The 21,318-nt window shown below is 40.3% G+C and overlaps 1 protein-coding gene across 3 annotated transcripts in view; it reads right to left on the reverse strand.

Annotated features, from left to right (window-relative positions):
• The window catches only part of LOC139621272 (phospholipid-transporting ATPase ABCA1), a 166,579-nt gene that overhangs the window by 51,051 nt on the left and 94,210 nt on the right, over positions 1–21,318 (reverse strand). For all 3 annotated transcript variants that reach the window (XM_071477564.1, XM_071477566.1, XM_071477565.1), the window contains exons 35-40: positions 18,457–18,531; positions 16,708–16,877; positions 12,153–12,330; positions 10,868–10,983; positions 9,229–9,373; positions 4,018–4,141 (exon numbers count right to left, since the gene is read on the reverse strand). In XM_071477564.1, the coding sequence (XP_071333665.1) occupies positions 4,018–4,141; positions 9,229–9,373; positions 10,868–10,983; positions 12,153–12,330; positions 16,708–16,877; positions 18,457–18,531 (808 nt within the window). The remainder of the gene's footprint in view (positions 1–4,017; positions 4,142–9,228; positions 9,374–10,867; positions 10,984–12,152; positions 12,331–16,707; positions 16,878–18,456; positions 18,532–21,318) is intronic.

A 21,318-nucleotide genomic window follows, 5' to 3' on the forward strand; every position in this document is an offset into this window, starting at 1 on the left:
AAAAAGGAGGCAAAAACAAAAAAAAAAGTGAATAAAAAGTCTATATAAACAGGAAAAGGTAAGTTATTAAATGCATTATTATCATGTGTCATTTCATGTTAATTTATAGCCCTTATCTACAAGCTCAGAGAATGATTCAGCAGAAACATTGTCAAAACAAAAATGAATTGCCAGATGTGTATTTTCTTTCATGGACAGCCAAATATAGCTATCTTTGTCAAAAGTTAGTGGAGAGGTGGAATTTGTCAGCTCTTTGAAGTGTTTTTGAGACATATTCATTGGTGAAAGCCAGCAGTTTAAAATGCCACTTAGCCTTAAAAATAAAACAGAAAAAATGCTGTCACCTATGTCATGTGAGGAAATTGCTGACATCCTGCACTTTTCATGTTGAAGCCTCTTTTGCCTAATGAACACGTAAGTAAACCGGTGACAGCCCCCGACTCTAATCATTTTCAGTTCTCCTCTCTCTCCTTCCTCCTCTTCTCAGCTTCTACAACCCTTGAGCCCGAAGGGGAGAGTAGGGAGACAAGAAAAACGAAAGCGCTTTTGGTCTCATTCTCTGGTAAATAGCCCCTCTCCACACTAGTCCTTTTAAGTTGTGATTGCTTTTCTCTTCTTGCTCTCCACCACTGCCGCAAATGATTCCTCAAATCACTATTTCCTGCTCCATCTTTCTACAGATAAGACTCCTCTTCCTCTTTCATGTGCCTCTTTGCCTCTTGATGGCCTCCTCAACCCCGACTCCACCTCTACAGCCCTGTCCTCCTCTTCTCCCTTTTGCCTGTCTAAATTTAATAGCCTACATGTGGAGAGTAGCTAGAGCTCTACAGAGGGTTTGAGGGTTGTGTTACTAGTCAAATATTTCTCTAACTGGTGGGATAAAGACCGAGCTTTTTGTGAAGAATCGTACAGTGTCACTTTAAGGAAAGCAAAATAGTTTTTTGAGGCTCTACATGGTCAACAAGAGGAATAAAGTTGATTTTGGTACTATTTTTTTAGCCACGCTTGAATCATGACACTAGGTTTGGCAATGTTGTTTTGTCAATCAGTTGATCCGCCACTTAGGTTCAGACTGAAATGTAATTTTGTGCAAACACAGGAAAAATGCTAATGTCTTTGGACATCCTTTAGCGCTACTGTTTGGTTGATATCTTTTGAAAGAAGCGTCTCAGCTATTGAATAGACTGACACATCCCTTAGCTTTTCATTTAGCAACATCATCAGGTCAAATTTACACTCTGACTAATACAGGTGCTGGTCATATAATTAGAATATCATGAAAAAGTTGATTTATTTCAGTAATTACATTCAAAAAGTGAAACTTGTATAATGAATACATTCATTACATACAGACTGATATATTTCAAGTGTTTATTTCTTCTAATTTTGATGATTATAACTGACAACTAATGAAAACCACAAATTCAGTATCTCAGAAAATTAGAATATTGTGAAAAGGTTCAATATTGAAGACACCTGGTGCCACACTCTAATCAGCTAATTAACTCAAAACACCTGCAAAGGCCTTGAAATGGTCTCAGTCTAGTTCTGTAGCTACACAATCATGGGGGAGACTGCTGACTTGACAGTTGTCCAAAAGACGACCATTGACACCTTGCACAAGGAGGGCAAGACACAAAAGGTCATTGCTAAAGAGGCCGGCTGTTCACAGGGCTCTGTGTCCAAGCACATTAATAGAGAGGCGAAGGGAAGGAAAAGATGTGGTAGAAAAAAGTGTACAAGCAATAGGGATAACCACACCCTGGAGAGGATTGTGAAACAAAACCCATTCAAAAATGTGGGGGAGATTCACAAAGAGCGGACTGCAGCTGGAGTCAGCGCTTCAAGAACCACCACGCACAGACGTATGCAAGACATGGGTTTCAGCTGTCGCATTCCTTGTGTCAAGCCACTCTTGAACAAGAGACAGCGTCAGAAGCGTCTCGCCTGGGCTAAAGACAAAAAGGACTGGACTGCTGCTGAGTGGTCCAAAGTTATGTCCTCTGATGAAAGTAAATTTTGCATTTCCTTTGGAAATCAAGGTCCCAGAGTCTGGAGGAAGAGAGGAGAGGCACAGAATCCATGTTGCTTGAGGTCCAGTGTAAAGTTTCCACAGTCAGTGATGGTTTGGGTGCCATGTCATCTGCTGGTGTTGGTCCACTGTGTTTTCTGAGGTCCAAGGTCAACGCAGCCGTCTACCAAGACATTTTAGAGCACTTCATGCTTCCTGCTGCTGATCAACTTTACGGAGATGCAGATTTCATTTTCCAACAGGACTTGGCACCTGCACACAGTGCCAAAGCTACCAGTACCTGGTTTAAGGACCATGGTATCCCTGTTCTTAATTGGCCAGCAAACTCGCCTGACCTTAGAGAATCTATGGGGTATTGTGAAGAGGAAGATGCGAAATGCCAGACCCAACAATGCAGAAGAGCTGAAGGCCACTATCAGAGCAACCTGGGCTCTCATAACACCTGAGCAGTGCCATAGACTGATCGACTCCATGCCACGCCGCATTGCTGCAGTAACTCAGGCAAAAGGAGCCCCAACTAAGTATTGAGTGCTGTACATGCTCATACTTTTCATGTTCATACTTTTCAGTTGGCCAACATTTCTAAAAATCCTTTTTTTTGTACTGGTCTTAAGTAATATTCTAATTTTCTGAGATACTTAATTTGTGGTTTTCATTAGTTGTCAGTTATAATCATCAAAATTAAAAGAAATAAACACTTGAAATATATCAGTCTGTGTGTAATGAATGAATACAATATACAAGTTTCACTTTTTGAATGTAATTACTGAAATAAATCAACTTTTTCATGATATTCTAATTACGGTATATGACCAGCACCTGTACTTTGATTTATGACCAAATAATTGCAAAACTGGTGACGTTAATGTAAAGGTGCACACAAAACTCCCTTCCTGTGTGAAATGTCATGCACGGTTGCTAGAAGCTCAAAACCAACAGCTGAAAACATGTAACATGAATCATTTGGTAAAATAAAGCAGCAAGGATCACAAAATCCTTTCGACAACAACACAAATTGATTTTGCTAACATGCTAAACTAAGAACATGGTAAAAAATATACTAGCTAAACCTCGACAAGGTAGCATTGTAACTGTGAGCATGTTAGCATGCTGGTGTTAGCATGTAGCTCTTGTTTTATATCAAGCTCAGTCCAGTAAAATTCTGATTCAGTTTTACCTTTTCAACCCTGTGGTACACTCGGGCTCTGATTTAAGTGTGTTTTGGTCTGCACTGGACCCTTCACACAACCTCGATAAATTGCATGTTGCTGAAAGCCCTAAGTCTCCTGATTCTATCTGTGCAAAGCATTTTAGGATCAACACATCATTGCAACAGCTGCTGACAAAGAACTTGTGCAGACTTGTGGGTATGGCTCTAATGTGTTTTCCACACAGAAGGTGCTACTTCAGGCCTTATATTCCCTTTTTATGCCACAAAAATAAAAAAATAAAAAACAGGCAAGACACAAACCTTACCACTTACCAGAGTTGTCTGTCACTCTGTAACTTTGAATTTACTAATTTTGACTTTCTGGTTGTAAAGTTTTTAGAGTTGGCATTTAAAAGAGACCAGGGTTATAAAACTAATCAAAGAGGTTGAGGAACAGTAACCTTTTTATTTTGGCTACATTATTTTCAGGCTCGCACAGGTTAAAAGCATATTGAAAAATATAAACACATTATCTTATTTCCATTCAAAGGCCAGCATGCCTAGAAGAGTGAGACTTTCTGTGAAAATCAGCATCACATGATATCTTAAAATGAAGCAGACTGCAGTTCTGGCCTTAAAATATTGTCAAATAGAGTCATGTTCATTTGTACTATATTATGAAAAATTCTACCATCTCACTCACTTGGCAGATGTTTTTACTTTTATGTGAGGAAAATATAATCTTCGATCTTAATATTACACAAAATTAACAATTTAAATGGGCTTTTTTTTCTCAGAGATTGGTTATGCTGTAATAGTGGTGGTGGCCTCTTACCAAAACTGCTGAAGAGGGTGGCCATTGCCTGGTTCTTGGCCATGTCAATTAGCCCTCTGCCCAGACAGAAATGTGGGAATATCAGCAGCACCTGCTTCACGATATTGTTGATGCGTGAGACATTCTGTTGAGGCAAATGCACACAAACACACACACACAAGATACAAATTAGTGGCATGTGAGAGCTTTGAATATTTGAGCTCTGACTGGGAATTAGCCTGCACAAGCCCAATATGTTGACTTGAATCAGCGGGGCCAGAGGCTCAAGAGGTTTGGAAGACAGTGTGTAGCTGCCCTGACGGCAGTATGGATAATTAACAAACATCCTGCACTCCCTTTGCATGCTGAGTGCTGTTGTGCTGTGGGTCTCCAAGTGGCACGCTGAGGAAGCACGGAGCAGCTAAGTTCATTTACCTTCTTGATGCTGGAATTTAGCAAACGTTACGGAACACACTGTGTGATCTGTGAGGTGGCACACATACACTATGTGCAAACACAGACTCGGGTGAGCAGATGTTCATCCTTAAAATCATCACTAAAGGGAGAAGGAGCATCCTGAGACCAGAGAAACACAGCTGAGAAGGAACAAAAAAATTGTGAAAACACCTACAGGCACTCTGAGTGCGTCTTCTTTTCTTTCTTCTGATACTGTATACAAGAAATGATACACACAAACACAAAGCCAAAGCATATTGTTTCACTGTTTCACAAGGCATACATAAGAAAGAAATCTTATCTTAGGGCATTTCATCACTACAATTTGTCCATCTCCTAAAACAGCTCTGTCCCTCTCCTCCTCCCTGAGGCTACGATTCAATCCCAATCTAGTACAGCACAAAAGCAATAATTAATTAAATGAAGACACGATGGATGAACCTGTAACAAACTGGTTCAAATAAGGAAGGAAGTATAGTAAGTCAGGGATGAGGAAAAGGGTGAGAGAGGAAAAGGCAGGGAGAGGGAAGACAAAATATTACTACGTTTGGTGCGACGTGGCGTTCAAAAGCAAGTTCATGCATTATGCATACAACTTCATTGCAGCACAGCCTTCAAAGCCCTTGCATACATGGAGAGAGACTATATATTCATCATTTCTGTTTTTGGGCGAGCCTGAGCAAAGAGTAGGTGGGGCAGGGACAGCAGTGCATTTTGTTGAAGCTGTGTGCAAGATTTCCAGATGATGGCCATTATTGTCGCAGAATTTATTCATAGATGCGTGCAACTGCTCTGTGATTTATTAGTTTCACTGAGTAAGCTTTCAGTTGGCAGTTGAGGATGAGTGCATGCAGCCTTATAACTCTGTCAGCCTTAAAAAACAACCCAAATGTCAGATTTAAAGACATTTCTGTCAAGTAATTTTACTGAATGTCTGTCTACCTTTTAAAGGAATAGTTCAAACTTAGAATCTAGGCTTACTAGCTTTTTTGCAGAGAGTTAGAGAGTTCACTCTTATGTCTGTATGTTAGATATGTAAACAGGGCCAACAACCGATTAGCTTAGCTTAGCTTAAAGACTGGAAACGGGGGGAAACAGCTAGCTCAGCTCTGTCCAAAGTTAACAATATCTGCCTACCAGCATCACTAAGGCTCACTTATTAACATGTTACATCCTGCGTTAGTAACTTTTTGGAGTCTTGTTGCGTGGCAAGTGGTTGCAGCCAAGAAATAGTCCAGTAACTAACCCTTCATAAATGGCTAATCGTCTTTTCTACACCTGATTTTTTGTACAGAAAAAAACTAACTAGCTGTTTCCTGTTTCCAGACTTAATCATAAAATAAACTAATCACTAGTTGATAACATTTTTTAGCTGACATGTATGAGTGGTGCTCATGTTCTCATAAAACTCTTAGCAAAGACCAGGGTTAGGGTTTCTGTCCTTCTTAACATTTATACTGTATATTACTATCATCATACAAGGACATTCAGGTCAAAGAGAAGAAATCTAACTTTATCTTCTCTCCTTGTGACAAAACATACAGTTATGTTCAAGATTAATAGAGGACACATGAATATATGAGATTTTCTTTGCATGAGTAGGTGGTCACTGGCCTCTCCGGGAGATACGAGAGCGTGATGAAAAGGCCTCATTGATCACCGTGTCAAAGCAAACCTTCAGATGTCCGGCAATGTGTTCAACAATAATTCATCACTTCTTTTATCTACATTTACACATTTGGTTGAAGACTAAAGGCTGCAAAGAACTTCAATCAGACTCTCACTAATCACACACATAAAAAATAAATTCAATTCGAACGTGGAGGGAGATCAGTGTTCATATCACTTCTGCAGCTGCAGTTCTGCAGGGATTTCACCCAAACATGACATTAACACTATCTTCTTTACTTCTTTATTTCTTTACTGCATTTAATGTCAAACACTTTTATCCCCTAGTGGTTAGCAAATGCGCGTACGCACACGCACGCACGCACACACATGAAGGGATTTGTTGAAGGAGCCACTGTTCTTTACATTCAACACAAAGCCTGTACAGAGATAGAGAAAAGTCAAATAAATAAACAGTAGCTGTGACCTTGGCTGAATGTGGCCTATCCTGGTGGCAGAGGAATGCAAAGAAAGCAAGACCTAATTTGAGATCGATATATGAAATAACACATCTTCTCTTGACTGGGTGTTCATCAAGGAGATCTAAGAGGCTGTTAGTCAGGGATGACAAAAAGCTGCACAATTTTCCCTCTCACGTTCGTGCAATACGCTCATAAATCATTTTCAAATGGTTTTGAAGGTGGCATAGTCTGCAAGGCGCTTATCTGACCCATATCGCGATTTGCGCTTATTCCCACAGCACAGCTTCATTCATAATGCTGGGAATCACAATGAGAGCAGACAGGCACAATATATGGCTCAAACAGTCTAGTTAGATATTTTCTGGAGATGATATACATGTTTTGTTTTTTTTGTTTTTTTTAAGCTTGTGAAAAAGCAGAATGCTGCAAACCAGCTAATTCAGAAGTTTTTATGGACTTTGTGCTCAATTTTCATTTTGGATGTCAGACTTGGCAAGTGATTTGCGAAAAGGGTAGAGACTAGTCCACACATCCTTGCTTCTGTTATTAAGAATACAATATAAAAACTACTGCTTTTTATGTCTACTTTAAAACATTCTCTCAATAAAGGCTGCTGGACTCCAATTACCCTACATGAGGCAGCTAGTACCTGGCCAAACTGCCACACCTATACTTTTATCCTGCAAAATCTATCCGTGCCTGTGGTTATCTCTGAGTGGCACGTGGTGGAGGTATTGACTCAGACACTGCTCCAAGCATACAAGGCAGGCTGGGATTGATGCAATCCACAGGGAGCTGGACAGTCCTGAGGGGAAGAAAATCTCCCATTGGTCTTAAGACAAAACTGGGGCACAGAGTCTGCAACAGTGCAGCTCTGCTCTCTCTCGCTCCGTTACTTTTTCTATTTCCTCTCCTGGAAAAATGGTGCTATGCCCAAAAGGGATCTAGATTCACCCTGTGCTTGAAAACAGAAAATAGATTGAAGCCTGTAGCTTTACAATTGAGCGACATTGTTTAACTAATATCACTGCTGGGGAGCTTTGAAACAGAAGTCGCAAAAGGAAAAGATTGGATTGAACTGTCATGTGCAGGATCTACCCTTTCTGCCTAACTGGGGCACATCAGGGCACCATCGTATCTGTGTTAGCTATTTTCTGAAGGGTCTGTTCCTTAGAGATTTCTGCTCTGAACAGGGGACACATGGAAACCTGGAGAGTTGTAACATATGTTGATTGATGTTGGCCCATCAGGTTTTCTTATCAGCAGTGACATCGAGTCAGATTAGCTGAATTATCTTGGACCCATGTCCCTGTCGAGTCTCAGACAAACACAATCTCTGTCCCTAATGCCTTGGACAAGAGAAGTGCACAGTAAATCCATCCCTTAACACTGCCTGTGGGAAACATGCTGTCCATTAAATTATCACCGGTGGCGCCTTTTATGAGTAATATGCTCCACTAACACGGTATCAATAAATAAAGTGAACAACAAAATGGCAACAATGACTTTCTTTGAGAAGAGACATACCAGCTGAAAATACAAATTGATAATGAATGCTGCTGATAATGAAATCATGATGCAAATGAGGCAGCCTTGTTAGGAGGCAAAACATCCCATGCCATCGCCGAGTGGCGCCAGAGGGAACATCAAGTCGGGGCAGGCGTGTCGTAGAGGACAGAGTGTGCAGAGACGTCTTACAGACAACATTACGCTCTGTCTGAAGTGTCGGATCAGAGCTGTGGGAGACATTCTGATGAAGCATCAGATGTATAAGCAGCTTGTCAGTGAGTGAAGTGCTGTTGTGTCTGTTAACAAGTGATGACTGATCAGCGCCAGACTAAAAATATCAAGTGAAAAAAACTCAAGTGTGGGTGATGTATGCTAATTGGGCAAATAACAATAAAGGTCTACAAATCAATTTAGACATATTTAGTTCAGACGAGAAATGAAAAAGATTTCAAGAAAAGTAGATCATTTTTATTCAATTTTTACCCAATTATCAGCACCTGTAAGGAACTGAGAGTCCTGGCTTTTACATAAATTGTAGTCAGAGTAGACCAATTTCTCTTCTGTTAATGAAATGTGATTTCAATTACATTAAAAACTAAAATGACTGACAAGTCAACACCCTCCACTCCATTCTCTTGCCTCTCCAAACTAAGCTCTCAGTTTCATATTTAGTTCTTTTTCTGGTGTCTTTGTCTTTTGATTCCCCTGAGACTGAAGCAGCTTGCAGTTAAAATGAACACTAGCTGAAAGATGGATGAGGAAAGTTCTCCGAAGACCCCATTCTCACCAAACGATTAAACATTAAGAAGGATACAGAAAATAATTCCTTTGAAAAATCCTTGAGAGGATAAAGGAAATATATTAAAATTAATACCAGGTGGGTACAGACTCCACCCATATGCATATGAAAGCCTTTGCTTTGATTACACAGAGAGCTTATCTATGATTCAAGTCAATTAGCCATCCACTGCTATAGCTTCCAAATATAATTTTTATGCAGCTATAGGAGACTTACTGTCTGTGCTGCTGTTTCATAGTGACTTCATCTTTCTGTGGTGATAAAGTTGTGCATATATGTGTGTATGTGTGTGTGTGTGTGTGTGTGTATGTGTGTGTGTGTCTCTCTCAATCCCCCCCCAAGAATGTAAATGTGTGTTTCTCTGTGGCTGCCACTTACATCATCGTCAAAGAGCTCCAGAACAAAGGTGGCCACGCTGCCGTTAATACCAATAAAGAGGTTGATGCAGGTCAAAACCACATAGGCAGTGCTGGGCACACTGAAGATGAAGGAGGCGGGATACATCATGGGGGTGATGGCCCACCTAAAGACAACAACACACAGTCACAGAGACAAACAGAGAATTCCCTGACGTGATTTAAACAAAACTATGGACAAAATTAAAATTACAAAGCTGATCTCCACTGTGGCCCACACTTATTAAACTCAACATCAGGGTCATTGTGTTATGTCACCAGTTACTGAATCTATGCTATTTTAAATTCATAAATGCAGATTACTAAATCAGCTGTACTGCTCGATGGCTCCACTAGCCTTTCTGATCATTTGCATGTCCAAGAACAGGACCTGTAAAAGCGCTTCTGCACAATAAAGACCACCCACGCTTGTAGTTGAGATGAGGTGGCAGTGTAATGTTGTCTTGGTGGACAAACTGTGGCATCTACTTCCCTTTATTTATTTGACAGAGAGTTCCACTGCAGCTTAAGACTTTCCATACTAAAGATACAATGACTGTATAAAATATGATGCACTGGCATAGATTAAACTACTGGCTATAAAATAAGCTCCATCTAGACCAACTCCAACAGTAAAATGCTGCCTCCTTATTAGTGCATCAGTAATAGGATAATAATTCAATGACAGGCCTATCATATAGGGGTTAATATACTCACAGGGACTATTTTTCCTGAATTATGAGAAGCCTACTTTTACTTTTGATACTTGAAGCCCATTTTGCTGATATTTTTCAATGTACAACTTTCACTTATAATGGACTATTTTATGTTGGAGTCTTCTTTCAGGAAGGACTGTAACATGTTACATCCTTTATCTGACAGATGTGCACTTATTTCTATTGTGTCTGTGGCTAAATCCCCCTGCTCCTACTCTGAGGTGAGTAAACTCTGTATACATGTGTATATGCACCACTACACCTCTGAAGTGAAGTTATCATTAGAGCATAAAATATTCGACACAGTAGAAATAGTCTAAATTAACGTTTTATTAGTGGATTTGGTCTGAACTCTGGAAACATAATGTGCCCCATGAATTTGATGTTTGTAATTATGGCTCATTTGCAGATCTATTTAAAAGGTCAGTATCAAAACCACTGACTTCACGTGAATGAATTTTGGCTTTCCTTGTTTTTTTTTCTTTACAATATGACATATCTGCCTGATCATATTGGGTGTTAAACATGTACACAACATATTGATTTTCATTGGCTTCCGGTGGGAGTTCAGACGATAATGTAACAGCATGTATGTCGCACTCATACTCTGAATGCCACCATGACACTGCACCTACTTATTTGTGGGAATGGCATGAAATTATGCATAGTACCAGTAACTTCTACATTTTATCAACTATAGTAATATATATATAACATTTTTGTTGATCAGAAAACATCAGCAGCACTGTTGGCTCCATCAAGCCACATGTGTCATAAAGCTCTCCACAAAAGAAACGTTAGCCACAGTATAAGAACCTGCTATCACTCCTAAATGGACTAAAAGTCCAACGTTAATGATGAGATTTAAGGTGAATAACAGAAGTGTCAAGTTTTTAATGTACGTACCCATACAACATAAGCAGCAGAATCAGAGCAGGCAGGTTAGGAGGGGAAACATAGGCTTTTTGTTGGAAGCAGAGGAAGATCACTATCACAATCAAGCATGGGATGATGTAGTTACACTGTCAGAACAAACACAAGTAAATAACATAAGTCTCTAGCAGAAGTAGAGGCCTGTGCATGATGAAGAAACCACTCTCAAGTGCATTCATTACTACATCAAAATATTGTTCATTGTATATTGTATGTATGCTTTTTTTCAATTTTCAGACAAACTGAAAGGGTGTGTAATTATGACATCTGTCAATAACTTTTTAATTAGCACTCAAATATACCTTCCTTTAATTTTCTGTTTAATTCAGTTAATAACGGACTCATCCAACTGTCTCATGTTTGAGGCAACAAGTTTTATAATTATTTTCAACTAAGACACTAATATTTATTTTATTCAATATCAAAATAGGGCTGGAAAAAAGCCTATACTCAACAGTTTAAGAACTGAACTAAAATAATTGATAATGCTACTATCATACATTCATCTTTGTATTAATATTCCCTTTGTGTGCAGTGCTCTTTTATAAAACAAATCCACTGTTTTCCACTGGTGGATAAATGATGTAGTATAGATAAAGTAAATAGAATGTAGCAAGATACTATGATTTATTTACAGTTCCCAGAAAAAGCTCACTTCGAAATATTAAGGAGCTTTCAATCTGGATTTCCTGTATTATACCTTTTGTTGATAGAGCATGCATGCTAATGCTGAAAGCTCCGGGCTAGAATCATTAGACTGGCTGCTTAGGTACATTTGTCGTCAACCCAGACAGCATTTATCCACCATAATGATGAGCACCCTGATGCCATTTCTTTACCAAAGGTACCTGATAAAATGTTGACTTCCATTATGCTTCAGGGAAACTGCTGGTAAGTGTGTTGAGGGTAACCAGCAGGGGTAGTCGCTGTCGATAATTATGCCTCAGCCAATAACTGTTGCTCAGGTGAAGCTTTTCCCAGAAGCCAGTGGTGTCAAAGCTACATTATCAATTACAGTAGATGGATTTTTTTTTTTTTTTTTTTTTTTTTTTTTAAAATATAGCCGTAGGTGAAAAAAATTCCTTCAGTATAGTCAATTATCAAACTAGGGTAAAATGAGGCCTGTGGTGCTGAGGCCTGCCTTGGCTTTTCACTTCCCAGATTTACTTCATTAGGCAACAAAGTGGGAATACTACACCGTACCTCAACAAGTTTGAGTTAGGAGGTGATACAACAGCCTGTCAAAACAGGTACTTACCATGTCCCAGGCAAAATTGGCCAACCAGTATACAGCTGGATTTACTCCACTGACAAATTGCAGATGCTTGGCTTTGGTCACCCGCTCTTGGATGAGGAAGAGGACAAAGCTGGCGGGGATGAAGGACATGGCAAAGATAACGCAGATGGACACCACGACGTCAGTGGAGGTTGTGGCCCTGTGTGATTGAATACAGCACAGCAAACAGGAAGTTGACGGGAGAGCTATTACTGTGTACAGGGACAATGAAAAGGAAGCACCAAAATAGGAGCGGAGATTAAACTTTGTCCTGGACACATTTGTAAATGTTTCATTTCTGAGAAGACTATTTGAGGATGTATTGTGATTCTGAAAACATCATTTCTGATGTGAGCAAAATAAGGCCAGATGAAAGGAAATGATGTCATTAGAAGACAGGTAACTTTATTTTTAATATACTGTTACCACTAAGCTTTCGCATGCTGCAATAAGTAAGCCCTTACCTCAGGGTGCTGTGAGGTGCTGGAAAAAAACTGTCCACATGAATTGAAATATGAGATATATTTATGGAATGCAGACCTTTACCTCAATTGAAATCTGAATTAAATGGTCTCATGGTTCCTATGAAACTGATTAAAGTTCAAGGGAATACCAGCTCACTTGATTTTCCATTTGAGTGGGCACAAGTCATCGCTATATACCACAGCATTCACATGGACTTCCTCTGCCAACATTCACAAAACCTAAAATATCAATAATCGACACACTAACATCAGTGAGACCAATAGAAACATGTAGCAACTTAACACTGTGATGTGGGCAAAGTGTATTCAAGGTTGTCACTGAAAAAAAGAAGAACAAATGACTGAATAAAAGTGAAGAGATTCTCTTGTCACCAGGACATGAGCCAGATGATACTTGCAGAGTTGAAGAAGCATTTGGCTCATTTCCTGGATTGCAATAAACACATTATACTTATTACTTTGCAATGCTACGATGCATTTAAACAATTTTTCTTACACCTGCAGAAATAATCTATATAACTAATGTTGTTAGTATTGATGACATAATTAGACAACCATTACATAAATTCATGGAAAGCACTGACAGAGCAGTTTGCACATAATAAACAAGCTTTTAAAGATCATGATGGGCCAATTCCTGTTGGTCTCTTGGCGATGCACTGAACAGATGAGCACTGTTAAAAATCTTGACCAGGCTTCTTATATGTAGCTTCCTCCTCCCTCATGCTAGAAACAAATTTCTCCTCCAAGAATCTGACCTTCATTTCACTGTTATATATTTTCATTTATGTCATCCCAGCTTTGAAAATGCCCCTCATTGTGTCTGCTCTATTAGCATTGGATAAAACCGTGGTGTATCCTTTTAACCCCCACCGTCGTCCTCACCCTCAGCCCACGATAATCTCTCACAAGACCTCCTACTGCGTAATTAGCATATTAAATAAGTTACCCTGTGTGGCTACATGGCTGTATTTATCATCGGCAACCAGATGCAATTAGAACATAAATATGAAATCATTTAGCTCAGTGGGTGCCAACCCACATTTCAACAGGTTTCAAGGGCTGTGTGCTCTGGTTGGGTGGGGAGATAATGTACTGTGAGGGACGAAGCTGTGAATGATGCTAACCCTGAATGCTTGATGCCGGCTAATTGTTGTGAAGAAGAGGACAAGCAATCTGCTAATTAACTAATAATGGAAGAGCAAGAAAGATGAGCTGTGAGAGTAAAGTTTGACAGTATGGATTGCTTTCTGTTTTTTTTAATCACAAGAGCTGCGGGGCATAGTCTGAAATGTTAAAGTATAAGGGGGGGTAATTATCAAACTAGAGGCCCTAGGCAACATTCATGTCTTTATTTGTATTACGCAGCATTATGTAAATACTGTAGAGAACTGACAGAGGTATATTATGATAAATTTGGCATCTTAACCATCTTAAATGGGATATTTTTGCAGATAGCAAGCACAATTCAATTTACACATCAAATTCAACAGGGTTGGAAGAAACATTAATGTGTGTTACCAAATTAAGAAGCGACACATTTCTGAAGATGACAGTGGAAACTGGAAGGCCCCATGTTCATGCCATTGAGAAGAAGCATAGAGACCTTGTGTGAGTCAAGTAGTAATTTTGATGAGCGTAAGCATCAACTTTCGTTCCACCAGCATCCCTCCACTATTTTGTGGCTCATGACATCACTTGCATTGGAATTGGCTGTGAAGCACACTAGAGGGGAGTGTCACTTCAAATTAGATGGTGCAGTGCAATTTTTGGTGCCCAAAATCTAGTGAGGGAACAGACCATTAGCAATGAATTATTATCAATATAACAGCTCTAACAATTGTCTCTCCATGACATTAAGGAGGTGTCAATGAGAAATATAAATTCATTTTTAAAGCTCAGTTTCCCTTAAATTTTAGATTGGTTTAAAGGATAAGGAGACATTTTTTGGCTTTTGGTGGCTCTCTGTAATTCAGGGGCCATACAGACAAATACACAACTCTTCACAAACTTCACTTGGGCTGTCAGAAAATAAATTATAGTACAGTTACCACGCTGACAGAGAGCTAACTACAGAGACCATATGAAAAAAATGAGGGAAATTTACCTGAAATGGAGGAAAACCACAAGTGCTACTAATAATATCAAACTATGGCTCAGTTCCATTCACCATCATGCATCCTGGTAAGCCATGACAGTGAGCCAGCATGCACAACAACATGACCCTGAAACATGTGCACTTAAAATGGAATGCATGCTTCTATTTCTATTACTTTTTTTCCATCCACTGATGTTAGCATTCTAACCAGCTAGCCCCAGCCTTGTTGGCCCATCTTCAATACTGAGTCACTGTGGAGTCCAGTCTGCTGGACCATTGTTCAGAGGACGCGTCATAAGCTTTTGTCTTGTAAAAGCAACACTGGCTGAAGCTCTTCACAAGACTGTTCAGTAAACAGCTGCTAATGCTAACGTTGGCTATGCAGCAAATAACAGCAGGACTAAGAGCAAAAAAGGCTTAAAACCAGAGCTGAGGGGAACTGAGAAGTCTGGTGATAAGTCTTTGCAGGTTTGTCAGTACCAGCAGCACCTTTTACATTACACATTGTCATTTGATCTATTGCACATATTAAAAGAATTAGTAAGTGGAGCTTTAACCCGGTTTCATGGTGGTTAGTCATCTGCTCAAGTGGTCTCTGCCCTTTTTTCCCATTCTTGTCTGAAATCAGCACACTTATCCAACAATGAAAAGATGTCCAGGCTAATCTGGAAATCCCAGTTCATAAATTTTAGTCACCACACACACTGCACGGAGAAGCAGAGGAAAAGAGGCTCATACTGAATCTACAGTAGGCCCGGTGTCGTAATTATCTCCTAACCCTGGTGCAGTGTTCCTCTCTAACTCAGGCCTGTCGTAAGCACCTGATCACTACATAAATACCTGACTATGGAGCGGGCTGGAGCAGCGCCGTAGTATGGAATAAAACTGCTACTATGTGGTGATTGGTAGCAGCCACTGAATTGCCTGCATAATGTCAGGAGCTGTGGTTATGGCACTGTTAAGCAATTTGCATCAGTGGGATGTAATCCAGTGGTTTTCCAATAAAAGTGTTCATTATATTAAGATCGCAGAACAGCCAAAATGCTAAATATGGACTATAGATGAAGTTGAAGAATACACACCAAAATCAGTGGTCATAATGACAGTACAAAACAATGCACAGAGAGCTGCTAGATCCATATGGTATGAACCAGTATGTTGTGATTTAGCACGTCATTAATCTTTGACTCTCATGGGGAGCGGCTCCTTTGCTAGCACTGGGATAAGGCAGAGACAAAAAATGGTATATGAGATATATAAGGATCTCCCATGGGCCTCCAAACCTGTGCATACTCTAACAAATCCCCCATCTATCTATCCGTCTTAAACTTTCTATTGTATTGTCTCTTACTCATCTGTCCTCCCTTTGTCTGGGCTTCCTCCCACTCCATTGCTCTGTCCCTCTCACTCTGCCATATCTCTCTCAATTCCCCATTCACCATCAGTCTCTCCCTTCTGCATCCCATGATGCATTGCCAGAAAATCAAAAATTGTGTCTTCCAACAAGAGAAAAATGCATCACAGCAGCAGTATGTGTTGAAATTCTAAGGAGGAAACTAGAGGCAAGGTTTACAGAAGCAGTTTTCTAAAATACTTGCAGGACACACTGTAAACACCACAGACCGCTTCTTTTATCATATTTGGATCTTCAACATGCTGTGCACTTGTGTTGTCAGAATAGATTTGAAATTTGTACATATAGTATGCTGTCAGCATTTTATGCTAACAAGCTTGGTTATACTAAAAAATGTTGCTGCACACTTTATTTTACATTTTAATGTTCATGTTCCTGCCCTGTTTTTCTGACCTGAAAAGGCACAGAAAATGTAATCATGACTAGCAGCAAGGAATTTTCACCTTTTACCTTTGCTTTACAACGCTGGAATATAGACTTCCTCCATGCTGTCTAAACCAGATCTACCCTTTAACCCTTGTTTTTGGTCTGATGACTCACATGGCCACATAGGAGAGCTGCTCCTTGGTGAGGTTTAGGGGGTGACTGGACACAGAGATGCCATACTGGCGGGGATTCTGCCCTGGTGGCAGATTTCCTCTCAGGATGGCATTGTTGGCCACACTGAGGAAAGACACCATGCCGTGCCATGCCTGGTTATAGAACCACACCTGCCGAGGAAGAGACAAGCATTAGCACAGAGAACAGCATGCAGAGGCTTTGTGGTTGCTTCAAATCTCAAGTCTCCTAGCAACTACATCTGGCAGTGCCATGGAAGACTCATTTGGCTGTGGACAAATAATGGAGAAAGAATTAACAGGAAGGTTATGAAAAGAGACACAACAAGTCATAAGTATGGATCAGATGCAGATGAAGTGGCCCACTTTGAATTTCTTTTCAAAATGGCTACCAAGACTGTTGGACTTGCCTAATTTTTTTTGCACTACTGAGCAACTTGTGTCATCCCAGTTGTGTTTTAACAGCTAAGTTGTTAAATGTACCAGCAATGTGGCCCCCAGGAAGTAATGCAAATCACTGATAAACCCTTGGTTTTCCACAAAAATCCACTGTGCTACAATTGCACATTTTCATAGATATTTTCTATTCAGCTGCTAAAGTGCAGTAAGAGATACAACAAATTTTGTCCACTTAGTGCAGAAAGGGCTCCCTGAGGAGAGGGGTCAAATGGTGTCTCTAACATTTTTGCAGGGCAACATACTGTTCTATAAGAATAAGCTACAGAGCTGACAAATATTTCATCTAATAGAAGATAAAGGCCTGTGATGACTGCCAAATCCCAATGTGCCGCGGCATGCTAGCTGCAGAGACAATAAAGAAAAAACATTTTTGCACACTTTCCTTTTAATGTAAGTGATTCTCTGAGTCTGTGGCAGCTGGGGTGCAGAAGAAAAAGAATGGATGACAGAGAGAGGGAATGAGAGAGGACTCCCTGCTGATAGTGCAGCGTTAATTAAGAGTGGATGGTGTTTGAGTGTCAGCCTAACACAACACTGCATCACAGAGGAGGATATGGAGAAACTTGAGCAGACACACAGATGTGCATGCACACGCATACCCTTGTATCTCTGCCTGTTTGCAACTCTCATTCTTTCTCCCTCTGTTCTTGTCTCTGTATCTCACAGATTAACAAAAACTGATATTTTCCTTATTCTATTTCCTTCATCCTGTAATTTCCGCAGCTAAAATACCATTTGATGTATTCAAGATCACAGTAAAGAGGACAGGCTTGTCTGCTACTTCTTGAGACATCAAATTGTCTAAGAGAGGAGGTGCAACTGATGAGATATTAACTTTTTCTTTTATTTACTGCTGTCAGAGAAGCTCAAGGTTGGGCTTGCACTTATTACATTTAATACAAAAATGGATTTTAATCATTGAGTTGCACCCTTTTGTCATCTCTGCAACAAGTAAAAACATTATCTTTGCATTAACAGGCTAAACCGTCTGGCATATCCTCACTTTATAGCAATTTAGTCATAATCCTGTGTCATTATTACCGTATCTCCTCCAGACTTTTGATGGCAACATAATTTAAAATAAACTGTGCATGTAAAAAGGTGAGTAGGCCAGTTATAGGTGGATGTGCCTCTTCACTGTGTCTACCTAAGTTGTCACCATCATCCCTCTGCAAAAATCCAAACCACACCAGCTCCGTGATCATTAAAATTTCTTTTCATTGGATCTAATCTAACAGGAGAGCAAAGGGGCACCCGTCAATTAATAGAATACCTTTACGTTGTCCCTGGTTCCCAGCTTCCTCAGCAGTGTCTCCGACTTCTGTAAGATTTGATCAGTCACATTATCCTAAAGAAGATGAGGAAAACAAGAAAAAAATAACTCAGTTGGAGACTTAATTGGATGCACTTGGAAAACCACTACTGCTCTTTGAAATGCAAAACATAAGGCAGAGGGAGACAAGACAAGAAAAAAAAGACTTCTGGACAGCATTTGGGTGTGCTGAGCCACTTACTTCCCACAGACATGGGGGAAAAATGTGTCCCCTGTTATTTTGGCTACTTTTTCCTTGTTTGACATTTCTATTTTATTAAATAGTGTGAAATAATTAAAATCATGAGAACAGGGAGAGAACATGAAACAAAAGAAGCACAACTAACAAAAATTGCCCAATTACCTAATGTTCCAATCAGTTTTCAAGTAATATGGCTGGACTGGAAGTCTCCAAGTGCTCACACAGATGAAAATGAAATGAAAATAAAAGTATTTTTCAGAGATTGTCTGCAAGGTATTGTGGTGAGAATAAAAATGTTTGAGGGAGGGTAGACTGGGCAGGTTGCATTAAAAATCTGCTCTACCCCACTCATGTTTCATGTGAAATGAGCCTTGGGATGAGGGCTTGAGATGACAGCCATGCGATTTCCAAAGTGTCATGTTGATACCATGCTGTTCAGCCCAGCCATATGAGCGCTGAGCACATTACACGTGTGATATAAATGCAAATGGACCTCCTGTTGGACCAAGCCTTCATCACAGGGCTATAGCAGAGGAGGGGAGGCAAAGGGGAGGTGGGAGCGAAGAGTGGATGTGGCATGGGGAGAGGAGAGGTCGGTGGTGGAAAAGTGTGGGTGACAACTGAGGAGAGAGGCGAGTGGAGGAGTGGAAAAAATAAGAAGAGAAAAATCAAGAAAGACATCTCAAGAATGCACGAGTGTGCTCAGGTGCAAGCGCTCGCCTGAACTGAAAGAGGGAGTGTGGGAAGAAATAGACGCAAAAGCTATCTCCAGTCCCCAAGACAGTTCCCTCAGGACAAGGAAGGAGATCATAGCATGTAGCATGTCTGTTCTTACTTTTTCTAGCCCACAGTCTTTCCCTCAGCCAATCCTGCACCACATTGTGACAGTTTCAGAAATTTGGAAAAAATTTGAGGAATGTATTCAGAGAATTTTCCTGCCCTGCCACAGATACAGTATTCTCCTCTTGCATAACAAAATGTTTACACATCATTTCAGAAACGCAGCATGAACACTTCATCTCTTTTCATATCACAGTGTGAAAGAGGAGAAACAAAAAAAAACGCCCCTATCTACACTGACAGGAGTATTTGTGTTAAATAACATACCCTGTGTTCCAAGCCATTACCTATTCATAAACCGGGCAGAAAACAAGACTCCTACTCTTGTCTGTAATGCTTCTTCCAGTGGAAGCAAGGGAATCTTTACCGTATTTTGTGTTTTTACCTCACTCTGGTTTACATCATGCCAAGTAGCGACAGGCAGCGCCAATAGTCGGTCTTCCTGAGGATTAGTGGTGGCTGAAACACGATGAGAAGTGGGCCAGCAGCTGCCTGGGTCTAATCCTTGACAAACGCCTCCCCGCTCAAGGACAATGACAAGGCTGGTTTGGCCAGTGGACCTGTCGGTGCCACAGCTAACGATACGGCAATAAAGCCACTCGAGTGTGTGGTGACTTTTTTGGATAATATTCCAAAGTGGCCTGCACAGTTCAGTGGTCATATGGTCTGTGTGACAGTGTGTTAATATGCGTCTGCCTCCGTGTGAGTATATTAAGAACTAGCTAAGGAGTTCATGGTTTGTTAAAATAGGAGCTTATTTCTCTGGATTATTTAAATAAAAAATACAAAAAGTGTTGTTTCAGAGGGTTAGAGAAACATTTCAGGGAACAGTGGTGACATTAATACCATCTACATAACACACTGTGCCATTGAAGATAATTTTTTTTGGCTTAATTATACAATTTCCAGCACATAGGCTTTCTTGTTCTCATCGTTCCCATCACCTCTTGATACACAAAATCTTATTTCTAGCTGCTAGACAGAGAAAATGCAATTACACAGAAATTTTAAAGCCCACTTCCCAGTCTGCGCAGGTGGCTCAAAGAGCAAAAGCACGCTACTTCCCGTTACCACCTCACATCACACTGCCTGCCGAGCAGCAGCAGAGAGCCAGACATTTCCCAAGGACAGTGTAGCACTTTAATAACAAGGAATAGAGAGCTGGGACAGCTAATGCCCGGCCATTAGAGTTACATCATCGCTGCTGCACGAATTAAAGTCACATTAGCGTCGAGATCCGGGAGACAGAGAAGGGAGCCAGGGTAGGGATGAGACCGGAGATGCCTCAGGGCAAAGCAATGTGCTGATCTCAAAGCAGTTTGAACATCCAAAATTTGAAATGTTAATGAGAGACTGTGTGTATGCAAGACAGAGGCTGAGAGAGGGAGCGAGAGAAACAAGGAAGGGAGAAGTAAGTTGGTCTGAAGTTAAAGAAACACTGTGCTTGAGTAAAAGTGTATGACTGTACAGTACATGTACTGAATTGAGGTAGTTGAAGTAGAAAAATATTTTCAGGTTTGTGTGTTCTTGTGCTGCACAGACCCAGATTCCTCCATCTATTCAAAGCAATGCACAGAGTCATACACTGTTGCCATGGACACTCAACAAAATGGATTTGAAGAATCTAAACCTCCTCTCTCCTTTCTCCTTTCATTCTTCTTCTGCAATTGTTCAAGAACTTAGCGGGGCCCAACAGTCCATTACAAAAAGCATCACCTGTATCCAAGATACGAAGCAAACTGAATAAAGAACGCTGCCCTCCAATTAGGAGCGACGCACTC

The sequence above is a fragment of the Trachinotus anak genome, unplaced genomic scaffold, assembly GCF_046630095.1.
Source record: "Trachinotus anak isolate AG129_WGS33_773 ecotype Australia unplaced genomic scaffold, CSIRO_AGI_Tana_v1 ptg000005l, whole genome shotgun sequence".
Classification (NCBI taxonomy): Eukaryota; Metazoa; Chordata; class Actinopteri; order Carangiformes; family Carangidae; genus Trachinotus; species Trachinotus anak.